At 38.4% G+C, this 12,920-nt stretch overlaps 1 protein-coding gene across 3 annotated transcripts in view; it reads left to right on the top strand.

The window, feature by feature from the left end:
- Positions 1 to 10,630, top strand: part of TCAIM (T-cell activation inhibitor, mitochondrial) — a 30,017-nt gene extending 19,387 nt beyond the window's left edge. For 2 of the 3 annotated variants that reach the window (XM_019536442.1, XM_019536434.1), the window contains exons 7-11: positions 1,200 to 1,297; positions 4,125 to 4,216; positions 5,722 to 5,954; positions 7,024 to 7,155; positions 10,068 to 10,630. In XM_019536442.1, coding sequence (XP_019391987.1) covers positions 1,200 to 1,297; positions 4,125 to 4,216; positions 5,722 to 5,954; positions 7,024 to 7,155; positions 10,068 to 10,293 — 781 coding nt within the window. In that variant the 3' untranslated portion in view covers positions 10,294 to 10,630. Of the gene's footprint in view, positions 1 to 1,199; positions 1,298 to 4,124; positions 4,217 to 5,721; positions 5,955 to 7,023; positions 7,156 to 7,746; positions 7,806 to 10,067 lie in introns of all 3 variants that reach the window. The other variant, XM_019536451.1, reaches the window with a different exon arrangement.
- Positions 10,631 to 12,920: the final 2,290 nt, after the last annotated feature.

Genomic DNA, 12,920 nt, shown 5'->3' with positions numbered 1-12,920 from the left:
AGGTGGGGTGTAACCAGGCACCAGCCCAGGGCTAGCATGCTGGTGTGCGGGGGTTTAAAACCCTTCCCTGGCCACCACGGAAGGGGAAAGCAGGATGCAGTGACTTACATAAGTCTTGCATAAACCTGAGGGCAGAGTGTCTCCTTACAGCCAGGGATTTCTTGCTTGGGTATTCCAGTCTCCCACCTTTTACAGGTGCTGCTTTATAATATAAATGTAGTTCTCTGATTTCTTTGGTCACACTAGCTCAAGCTGTCTGGGACCCTCTCCTGTTCCTCATCTCCAGCACATACATGTGATGATTGTGCCAGGTCTTTGCCAACACCTCCCACCTCTAAGTCTGGTCCTGCAGGGCTTGGAGCCACCGCTGAGCTGAGGAAAAGGGGATTAAAGTCCTCCCAGACCCCAGCCTAAGTTTGCCTGGGACATGGGAGAATTCCCTATCTAGCAGTTGGGCCAAATATTGGACTATGCACTGAGTATTTCAGTAAAGGGTCAAAGAAGGAAGTAGTCCTTCCCCTTGTGGAACAGAGTAACAGTAATGTGTAAGTGTGCCTATTTCAACTGTACAGTGAGAGTAGCCCTGTTGATGGGACCACCTGTAAATTAAATTATCTTTGCAGAATAAAAACTAGTGTTCCAGCAGCTGTCACAATCCTAATCTTACCTTCAACTGAGAAACCAGTAATTTTATAGATAACTAACTTGTATTTAGTACCTTTTGCTCAGAGAGAATATGCTCATTGCTTCTCAGAATGTTTTTTTTTCTATCCATTACTTTTTATGTTTAATTGTTATATTTGGAGAAGTGTAGGGTTTTTGTACTTGCTTTTTCTTATTTCATCTCTATTGCAGAGTTGGCACCTGCTTCAAGAGAAACTGTAAAAAAGTTAGCCAAATGGTTTATGTACAGTGTTTAATAGCATATTACTCAGACCACTTTACAAATTCCCCACAGGGATGTTTGCTACTTATTGCTCTTGAAGAAGGGTGAATTTAATATAAAATTATAGAAAAATATATCTGTCTGAAAGGGACCTTCAGGTCATCTAGTCCAACCCCCTGTCTAAGTATCCCAACTTTATGATTATTATCTGCATTTTTTGTGCCCAAATATGCCAAGAACGTAAATAATAAATAAATGAAATCTCTTTATAATACTGAGATTGAAATAATGTTTTCAATTTTATTTTGTTTAGATGGCAGAGAAGTTGGGATATTGCTCATCGTTGTAGCCAGCTGCACAGTTTAAGTCGTTTAGCTCACCAGAGACCAGAAGTTCTAATGAATGTTAAAGGTATGTTTCTTGTTACTTTTCTCTTTCGTATGTCAGTGCAATAATACAACCATGAATCTTAGACTTTACACTTGTGACACACTAAAAAAAGGGCCAGAGCTACTCGAAATTATCAGTGATACACTGCAATTTTAAAAGTAGTTACTTTAAATACTCCTCCTGTTTAAATGACATTAGAATCAATTGATGTCTTACTTTTCAAATAACTTCAAGAGTTACTGGATAGACGGATGGAAGCATTAAACTTGCTTGTGTCAACTTTGGAGAACAAATTCCACACTACCATACTCTAAAAAATATGACAAATTCCACATGTATAGTTTCATAGTTTCTAGGGTCGGAAGGGACCTGAGTAGATCATCTAGTCTGATCCCCACCTTGGCAGGAAAGAGTACTGAGGTCAAACGACCCCAACAAAGTGTAGATCTAGCCTCCTCTTCAAGACCCCCAGGGTAGGAGAGCACCACTTCGCTTGGAAGTTGGTTCCAGATCCTAGCCGCCCTGAACGTGAAGTAGCGCCTCCTGAGATCTAGCCTAAATCTACCCTCTGCCAGCTTGTGACTGTTATTCCTGGTAGTGCTCGGGGAACAGGGACTTCCCCAGTGCCTGCTGGTCACCTCTGACTAGTTTGTAACAGGCCACTAGATCCTCCCTCAGCCTTCTCTTGTGGAGGCTGAACAGGTTCAGGTCCCGTAGCCTGTCCTCGTAGGTCCTGCCCTGCTGCCCCCGATCATGCAAGTGGCCCTCTTCTGGACCCTCTCCATGTTGTCCTCATCCCTCTTGAAGTGAAGTGCCCAGAACTGGACGCAGTACTCCAGCTGCAGCCTAACCAGTGCCACATAGAGAGGGGGAGTATCATCTCCTTGGACCTGCTTGACATGCATCTGTGGATGCATGACAAGGTGCAGTTGGCCTTCCTGACTGCATCCCCACACTGCCAGCCCATGTTCATCTTGGAGTCATTGACTCCAAGATCCTTTTCTGCCTCTGTACTGACAAGAAGGGAGTTCCCCAACCTGTAGTTATGGTGCCAGTTGTTCCTCCCCAGGTGCATCACTTTGCACTTGTCAGTGTTGAATCCCATCCTATTTTCATCCGCCCACCCCTGTAACCTGTTTAGGTCCAATTGCAGCCTATTCCTCCCTTCTAGCATGCCCACATCCCCCCCACATCTGAATGGCATTAGCAAATTTGAACAAGGTGCTTTTACCCCCTTGTTCGAGTCACTGATGAAGGTGTTGAACAGTGCGGGCCCGAGCCCTGCGGGACCCCACTGCCCACATCCCTCCAGGTCGAAAATGACCCATCCACTACCACTCTCTGGGTGTGGCCCTCCAGCTAGTTGGCGACCCAATTGACTGTGTAGGTGTTGACACCACAGCCCCCCAGTTTCTTAATGAGAATGGGGTGAGAGACGGTGTCGAAGGCCTTCTGAAAGTCCAGGAAGACCATGTCCACTGCTACCCTTGCATTTAAGGATTTGACCCCTGCATCTAAGGATTTGCCTAAACTGGACAAAAGTACTTTTACCAGAACCACAGTTCCTAGCACAAGAACTCTAGAAAAATCCCAATTTTTCCTTGAGATAAGGAGAGAAAAGGCATGGACTTACTGTAGTTGAAAAAAAATCTATTATGGTTTTGTCTGGCTGCTCTACCCCATGGTAAGCAGAAGTAAATCTTCAGTAATTTGCTGTTTTATTCAAGTTAAATGAATCATGGTAGTTTTAAGGTATAATCAGATGTAACAAAACATTTCAAAAGCCTTTGAAATGTTCCAGAAGTGGATAATACCTACTTAAAATAACTCATTTAAAGATTTAATTTTTCCATACTTGTGTATAGAGAGGGAGGCATAGTGAGTGAACAGTCAGCTTTCTATGTGGCAGTCTAGTAAGAATAGAAATTAGACTCCCTTTCCCCACCCTGCTTACCTCCTCTCCTGCTGTCTAATTTCCACCCATGAAGGGTAGTGGAAAGCAAAGTGCGTTCTTTGTAGCCTCCTCTAGTGCTTACTGGTTGGCACTAGAGCAGCATTTCTGAACCTGTGGGTTGTGATCCAAAAGTGGGTCGCAAAAATATGTGAAGGGGGTCACGAACAAACTTTAAGAATGGATTAAAAACTGATTCTCCTTTAAAGGAGAAAATCATGGAAATGATGGCTTTTCCTTTGCAGACAGTTCCAGTATTTGGCGATCAGGTGTACGCACCTTTGTATCAGTCAGTTCTTAACACAATCTTGATTATTTCTTTCCCATGTTTAGACTGAAGTATCTAAGGGGGTAATTTTATTATTATCCTCCAGCATTTGGTCCTTCGCTTTTGAAAGAACAAAGAAGGCTCTAATTTTAGGGTGTTTCTATTTATTAATGTATCATGCAGAGCCTTGTGGGGAGTGGTGGTGAGCATGATGGTTTGGGCAAGATTAACCATTTATTATTTGCATGAAATAAAGTTACTCTAAGCTACTAATCCTCTCTCAGTGTACATTATCTTCTATGTGCATTGTTTAAAAGTGACTTTGTCCAAAAAAGTATAAAATAAAATTCTGTATAGCTAAATTGCAAATCTACCTAAAGCATAGGGAGAGTGAGAGAGTAAATCATAAATTATGTTTTTTACTGGGGACAAAAATCCTTGAGTTTGAGCTTTCAGAATGATCTGGTCTTTACATGGTGAGAGTTAACGTGCAAATTATTACTCATTTTTGGTTATCCTGAAAAGATTTTTTTGTTCGGAAATGCAGGAATCTAATTAAGGCTTGAATGGTTGAAGTGCAGTAAAAAATAGTTGTGGAAAGTAACTAAAAAACTTTTTCATCATTTTAGGATACACAGTTATATTTACAGATTGTTCAGGTCTGAGTGCAACAGGCCACATAATGCTTGGGACCATGGATGTTCATCACCACTGGACCAAAGTAAGAACATTTCACAGTAAAGAATAATCATTTTGTATTTATGTCACCCTGTATACATGAATTTGTTTTCATCTTTGTGTAACCAAAAAATTAAATAACTGCTGAGTGATGATGCAAATGTAGTTAAAATATTCAGCCTGATCTTATGTATTGCATTCTAACATAATCTATTTTTGTAGGTGTTCATAATAACCATGATCTTTATTGCCAGGTTTTTTTCAGTTTCCAGAAGTAAATCAACTGTGTTCCATATCAAAGACAAACAGATTGATTATTTCACCATCTGGAACGTAATATGAACTAGTGCTCTTTTAATGATTAGTCACAGAACTTGGCTCGTGGAATAGGAGTACATGTTTGGTGGAAGAAATGCATAGAAAATGGAGACAATAGGATACCATGTAAAAAAAAATCTGCAATATTATTTGATTAAGTGTTCTAGTTTTCATAGAACAAAGATCACATTTTTTAGTTCTGATGACCAAGAAAATTCCTTTGGTACTTCTCTCTAAAATATGCGTGAACTGAAACAATGGATTTTGTACTGTACTAAGAGTCTGCTCCTTTTGCATTCATGAAGCTCTGAACAGTAGTCTGAAACTATTTTGGAATTTTTGTAGAACAATGGTCTTCCACCTTTATTGATCCATAGGCAACAATGCTAAGCAAATGACGCATCAGGTTTTGCTGCTGTTCAACTTAAGCTTTAGCTTTCTTATTTTCCTTTGTTCCCAAGTACCACTGGAGGATTTTGTAGGCAACATTTCCCACAAACAATTGGTTTGTTGAAGATCACCGATCTAGACTGTATCAGCAATATTTTCGGTGCTCTGTTGTCTAATGTATATATACCTCTCATCTCTGCCTGAATAGATGCAGTTTTGTAATAGGTAGGTGTGTAGCAAATTATGATCATTGCTACTGACTAGCTATAGACTTGTTGCCTTGTCATCTACAAGCTGTAGTAGACCTGATTTCTGCCCATGTCTTCTGATACAACTTTTTTATTTATTTTTATTCTTATGAGATGCTGCTGGAGGATTTTATTTTTTGTTTTATGTTTTCAGCACCCCTGACAAACATAGCTAGCACCATGGTCTGATGCAGTTGCATCAGCAAAGAATACTAACTATATCTTCACTAGGAAAGCTTGCCACAATAGCTACATCAGCAAACCCTTGTATGTATAGACATGGCCTCAAATTATAACTGCTTTGAGATAGGAACTCTCACACATGGACAGGGCTCCTCACACTGAGGCCCAATCTTCGTTGTAGCCTTTTGGTGTTACTGCAAGATAAATATTTAAATATATTCTAAGGTTTTGCTGCGAATAGTCATTAGCTTTTGGTATTTTGTGGATTTTTTTTCATTTTGCACTGTTAATTTTTGTTGTTCCTTTAGAGTTTTATTCTTTGGTGAATCAAATCAGTACTTCAGTGTTTTAAAGGAAATTGTATTGTTTTATATGTAATATAAGAAATATTTGTATTCTGTATATACAGATTTTTGAGATATTGCCAAACTATAATAAACTTCAAAAAAAGCTGCTCCTTCTGGAGGACCGGATAAGCCATCTACTAGGAGGCATACAAATAACATACATCGAAGAACTTCAGCCACTTTTGACTCTTGAAGAATATTACACTACTCTTGATGCTTTCTATACTAGGTTACTTAATAGTAGACTACTTTTTCACCCTCGTAGTCTACGGGGCTTGAAAATGATTCTAGAAAGGTAAGCATCTGTGGGATAAGTAGACATCACCCTTTTATTCATTTTATTCCTTGTGCTAATTATTGCTTTAAGAAATAACCAATTATAGTATAAAGTCTCATTTATTGCTTTTTTATTTCTAATGCATTTCACATTTTTCGTGTTCTGTTGGGAAATCTTAACTGTCTACAACAAGAAATAAATGTTGCGTGGCTTGTCAACAGTATGTATACAGTAACCATAATTCTGATGATGGTAATGAAATCACGGTTATCTGTTTCTAAATGTTTTAAATAACTTTGCTTGAGTGGTTAGTTATGTGGAAGAAAATTGTGCCCTTTTGATAGGAGGACACTTGTGTCTTTCTAAACTCATCTTTACTGTACTTAACTTAGTTAAATAGGTTGTTTGTTCGTTCTCTTGGGCACACAGTCAGCTTTATACATGGGTAGAAGCATGCAGTCTAGTAAAGACAGAAATCTTACACAAGGCATCTGTATTTTATGATATGTTTATATGACCAATGTAATGTGATGCTTATAAGAGAGCAGTGGGCTAGAACTCATTTAAAAGCCAGCTTTTCATTCCTGTATATAGCAAACTGATATAGCAGACCAGGGTACATTAATATGCAAGATCATTACACAGATTTAGACACAGGATTCCAGAAATACAGTTAGTGTTTGAAAAGGCAGTGCTGAAAGTAGGATTTTAATATCTTAATGTTATTAATCTAATTTAGAAAATCATCTGAAATCTATATCTTTGTTTAAATAGCTGAGAAACTACCTTGAAAAACAGCTGGTTTTGTGAATTAATAATTTATCTTGAGTCTGCAGAAAGGGATTAAATTGCATCTTTTTAGTTGTCTTTGCAGATTCATTCTCCTGTAATCTGAAATTAAAACACTTATAGTGAAATAATATTTCATCCTTATTCATTAAACCTTTAACAAATAATTATTTTCAGCTCATTTATTCAGAATTCTAACCTTTAAATTGCCTTATCCTCTGTTATAAAATTATAAATATTTTAGTAAAAGGGTAAGTAACAAGATGCATCTGTGTTAACTTTTTATGTTTTATTATAGTGATAGGTATGCCCCAAGTTTGCATGAACTTGGACATTTTAGCATCCCAGCAGTTTGTGATCCAGCAACCCTTCAATGGTTTATTATTACCAAAGCACAACAAGCAAGAGAGAATCTGAGAAAAAAAGAAGAGTAAGTATTCTTGTCACATTACAGCAGTAGCTACATTGCATCTTTTTTTTTCCTTTAGGTTTTTAAGAGTGATTTTGCTGCAGCTTCAACGATTGCCAAAATGAAGCATATTTGGAGATATTTTCTAATACAAGTATTTTTTTAACTTTTTTTTTATTTGGGCGACTATAGAAACAAAACTCCAGCACAGGAGCAATATACAAGAATTGAATGAGACTGATATTATTGCATCTTTACAAAGTTTACAAGATATAAATTAGAACCTCTACTTTCAAGATCATAATTTCATATGTAAATATAGCATTAAGTAAGCTTCATTAATATTTAAAGAAGCTAGCTATAACCTCTGGCTTTGTCCTCTGTGTAGGTCAGGAATAACATCCATATTTCTAAGTCTCTATCTATCTTGTCTCTTTTCTAATAATCTAATTCAGGGTTGTCCAATTCATGGTTGATCAATACATAATCTAGCAACTAAAAACAAGAAGAAAACAGGAAGCAAAAACCCTTTTTTTTTCTCTTTTTTTTTTGCACAAAGTAAACTTCGGTTACAATCATGACATATGGAAAAAGGAGCCTCTTTCTCCACAGCCTCTCCAGCATTCTGCATCCTCATCAGAAAATGTGCATTGGATCCTAGTTGGAGACGGGTACTGTCTGTGGAGTATTGTATACAATTTGTCTCAAACCCATGGAAAATAAATAACCCTGTTCCTATATTTATCACCATTGTACATACCGGTATTTTAAATGTTACCTTTGATACTGTTTATTAAAAAACCTATAGGTCGTCAATATGGATTAAACCAGCCGTCAGTAACCTTGTGCAGCTTGGGTCAGAGGTGGGTAGGTAGGTGGGCACTAGGACAAGGCCGTTGTTACCACTGCTTCTCCCTACAGTGGCATGGCGAGAGCTCCCTGTTGCTGAAGGCCACTACCACTAAACACCATCGAAGCCCCACATTTGTGAACCAAGATCAGAAAGTCCTTGGCCTGTATTCATCCTACAGGATGTAGGTTGCCAAACCCTGGCTTAGACAGAAATTTGTTTTAAAATAGCTGAAATTCATTCCCTCTTACTTATCTGGCAAGATCTGAATTAAAAATTGTGATCTTTCCCCAGAAATGTTTGGGAAGCAAAGTAAGAAATGCAGCTCTGCACTCTTCATATTTAATTGGGGAAAAAATCAGGACCCAGTTCTTCAGTTCGCTTCCTAACATTTAAAATTCACCTTACTTCATAGTTACCTTTGATACTGTTTATTAAAAAACCTATAGGTCATCAATATGGATTAAACCAGCAGTCAGTAGCCTTGTGCAGCTTGGGTCAGAGGTGGGTAGGTAGGTGGGCACTAGGACAAAGCCGCTGTTACCACTGCTTCTCCCCACAGTGGCATGGGGAAAGCTCCCTATTGCTGAAGGCCACTACCACTAAACACCACCGAAGCCCCTGAAGTCATAGGACTACAGACTAAAACATCCCTTGTTGCCTGTTCAGAGTTCCAGTTGGCTTCAAACGTTTGCAATTGAGGAACTTGTTGGGGGATCACAGTTTAAATCTGTAGAGGTACCATACATCTGTTTGGTATATACATCCATACATCTGGATTTTGGGGGTTCTTTTAAAAAAAAGCATTTCTGTTGTCCTTTAACATTGTGGGCATTTTGGTATATTCTCCAAAGTAGTAGTAGAGAAAGGGGTATTGTGTATCAACTTTATGGAACATATAAAATGCTTAGAAGTACAGGTTTGGAACGAGTCGCTTTTGTTCATTGCTGATGCATTCACATGTACAGTATAACTTCAGTCAAGAGGGTGATCAAAAAATAAAAGTTCAATTTTTCTGTGGTCTTTTAAAAGATATATCTACGTACCTTCTCTTCTCGGAGAACCTGGATTTTTGTCATTTTTGCTTTTTGTGTTCCATTTTGTCCAAGGTAAATGGAAAATAATACTCTCTGAGTTTAGTCCTGAGTTTAGGATTCTGTGTTCCTCTTGAAAGAGGTAGAATATTACTATCACCTAAAATACTGCAGGTGGCTACACTTTTTTTGTTTGATATCAAATATTTTAGATCACCTCCAGGATACTGAATAATGGCTTTGATAAGAGGATAAAGGGGAATTTATTCCCAATAGCTAAGCTTTTAAGTTCTGTTTAATGTCAAGCATTTTGATCCTTAAGATACCAGGAAAATGAAGCCCCCCTCCCCACTCCACTCACACACTTGCCCCTTCCTCTTCCCACCAGCCCCCCCCCAGGTGCCTGCTCCACAACTACTGCCGTCCATACCATTTACCTTAACCTTGCAACTCTGGCTCCAGTAGGAGCCCTACTCTGGCCCAGTCCAGGGAGCACTTGAGTATGTGCTGCCTTTAGCCCCAGTCTGGCCAGGCAGCGGCTGTTGCAGTGGTGGCAGCTTCAGCCCTAGCTCCAGAGCTGGAGCCAAAGCTGCTCACCACCGACTCCTTCCCCTCCCCCCCCTCCAACTTCCACTTGAATCTAAGATAGAGGGACTTTTCCCCATGGGGGGCACACCTTGTCTTAGATTCAAGTAAAGATGGTAAGTTACAAATATTGTAAATATATACGTTACCAATATACAATATCCTGAATATAGATTAAATCATTTAATCTGCATTGTTTCCAAAATGTGTCCTCCATTTGTAGGTATGTAACTTCATTTTTGCACAGAGTTCATATAATAGTGCAAACAAATGTTAAAATATACATGTACAAAAGTCTTTTCAGTATATCTAAACATGAAAATCTTGAAATCTTTAAGCATTTTTGTATATACATATGTATAGTACTTGTATCTTTCAAAAAAGATTTTTAAAAGAGGCTAAGCGCTAATTTAATCATTCTGTTTTATCATTATTTCTTACTGTCTGCTTTTTTATTATATCAGGCTGATGACAATGGAAAAGGAGCTAATTAGTACTTCCACTGAAAAATTTTCCCTGAAACAGCTGTATAAGGAGCCCAGTGTTTCCAGTGCACAGATGATAAATTGTTGTAAGCGACTGCTAGAAGAATCAGTACCATATCTACAAGGCATGCACCTCTGTGTTTCACACTTTTACTCTGTGCTGCAGGATGGAGATCTTTGTATCCCTTGGAACTGGAAAAGCTGAGGACTTGTCTGTTAATGATACGAATTTGTTTATTTTCTGTAAGAAGCTATAAATGCAAATTAGATTATTTTTAGTGTAAATTGTTTAAATCTGTATTTTGATATCAGTATTCAACCCAAGACTTTCTTTAACTGCTGCTCAGAAAATAGGACTGGAGTCCTAGACTGTTGTTGAATAATGTCCAGTATCTCCAGGCCTTGTACAGTTTCTATACTTATCTGCAAATCCCAGCATGGAGTAAGGGTCATTAAAAGGATATTTTTTTATAGTAGTTTAAGCAAAACTTTTGAATTAAATCTGAAGGTTGCAAAAGGTTGCAAAAATGTGTGTGGATTTTTTTTTAATATATATGTATGTGGCTGTCCTAGGGTGTATATTCCTAGATATGGAAGAGATTGTATGTACCTCTAAAAATAGGTACTAGGTATTATCTATAGCAGAAATTACTGAACTGAAAAACTGAAGTACTAAACTGGGGATAGCAAAAGCTGTGGAATTAATAGTTCTCAGTTATTTCATATATCATTAGTTATCTGGTGCCAATATTAAAGTTTCATATTGCAGTACAAAAACAAAAGGGAAAATCATGTAGTATATTTTACTTTTCAAATAAAATCTATACTCTGGTTTTTGTTTTTCAGGTGTTTATTTTAAATATCAATCTAATAGTAACTCTTAAGAACATCTACTTACACTTCAAAAATATTTTGAGATATATTTGCAAAGCGATTGTCACCGTACATTATTCTTATCTTCTTACTTGCTTGAGTAGCCTACCTGCAGTCTAGGGAAGGAAGACATTTATGTTAGGATTATTTATAAATAAAGTAAGTACTCAAGAAGGTAAGAGATTCAGAAGACATTCCAAAGGGTTAGACACACAGGCCTTGGTAACTTGAATAACATGAGATAAGATTTGAGAGCTGATTTCCTGAGAGAACATTAGCAACGCTAGAAAGTTCTTGTTTCATTGTAACGCACACTAAAATGCAGTGGATTGAGTTCCACCTTTTTTGCAAAATCAACGAAAAAGAAATGGGCAGTTGACATGTTTAGACTTAATCTTTGAAAACAGTCAAAATAGTGTAAGCAATGGAAAAGGAATTATATGATTTCTACGTATGTATTGTTTGTTACAGGCAGAGATGTTTTTAAGGTTGTCTGGCTCTACCAATTTTTAATGTTGCCAAAATTAAATTGTGTTTGGACTAACATTTTCCATGCTAATTGTCTAAATTCACCTGCAGACTAATCTTTTTATTAACATTGCAGCCTGAAAGGTTCTTCTATTTTGGGAACGAGGTTAAGGAAAAATCTATTTGTTGCTCATTTAAAATAAATTTTAAATAATATTAAATAAACGCTCTTAAGACTCTTTGAAATACTTTAGGTACACTAAGAATGTTAGCATTTGAAATGGAGGTTGTTCTTTGTGCTTCAGATACCTTTTTGCCATCCTTGTGGAAAACAGCCAGATCTCATGTGACCACAACAGGAAGTGAAGGGAGAGGAACTGGGATTGGCTGGCCGAGAAGACTGACAGGAAGGGCAAGCCTGGAAGTGAACCAGAAGCTGTTTGTGTGGGGTGAAACCTAGTCAGCTTGGGAAATGAGAAACTGGTGGAAGCTGGGACTAGGTGGGAAGTGGCATTGGAGAAGTTGGGAAAGTAGTGAGATCTGATGATGGAAGTCTGGGGAGAACTGAAGCTGGCTGAGCAAAAAGGGTAGGACAAGGAGACGAGGGCAGAGGCACTAAAACTCAGATTGTCTCTCAGTCCAGACACTTCCCTGGCTCATTAGGATAAGGATGGAGGCAGATCAGATGAGAAGCTGGGGGTAAGAACCTGGGCCTGAATGGACAAAGAGTAAGGGGCTGGATGCTGGGAGAGGGAAAGGTTCTGGGCATTGATGGAGATGAGGCTCAGTGCTTAAATCTGAGGGGAAGGCTGGGACTGGCTATGCAGGTAGTATGGGGCAGGACTCAGATGAGGATTGTTTGGAAGGGATGGGGCCCAATAAGTTTAATTTTGGAAGGAACAGACAGAAGTCTATGCCCATCAGGAACATACTTAACTTCAGACTAGAATCAATCCCAGGATTCCCGAGTCTTTGTTCCACTGCAAAATCCACTAGCGGAGTATGTCTCATCCTCTAATGTTAACACGCAAGAGCTGAAAATCAGTTATTACTGTTGGTTACTCTGTTAGATGAAGTGGCAGAGGTCTGTGCAATGACTCAAAAGATTCCAGCTGTGTTGGTGACCTGTGCTGGTGGGTGTCAGACCAAAGGAATTTTCACTTGGTTCACTTTTTAAAACAAAAAAAATGTAGGCAATTTCAAAAATAACGTTGAAAGAATGCTACGATTGCCTGGGCGACTTTAGTTTAGCCACATAATAGGCACTCTCATAATAGAAAGGCACAAACCGACCTCTATCACTGCAAACTTCAGTCAATGACTTTGCAGCCTTTATGTTCTTTTAACATCATTTTTTTTGTGTAGGATAAACAGGACATCTCAATAAACAGGATATCCAGGGGTCAAAAAAAAAAAAACACAGGAAATAAACTGGAGCAATGCACACTCAGCATGTGCTGCTGAAAAAGGAGCTGGCCCACCTAGAAGTGC

Source organism: Crocodylus porosus, unplaced genomic scaffold (genome assembly GCF_001723895.1).
Source record: "Crocodylus porosus isolate Cpor-Errol unplaced genomic scaffold, CroPor_comp1, whole genome shotgun sequence".
Lineage (NCBI taxonomy): Eukaryota > Metazoa > Chordata > Crocodylia > Crocodylidae > Crocodylus > Crocodylus porosus.
The sequence above is the reverse complement of the archived record's forward strand: the minus strand, read 5'-3'. Positions and strand labels throughout refer to the sequence as shown.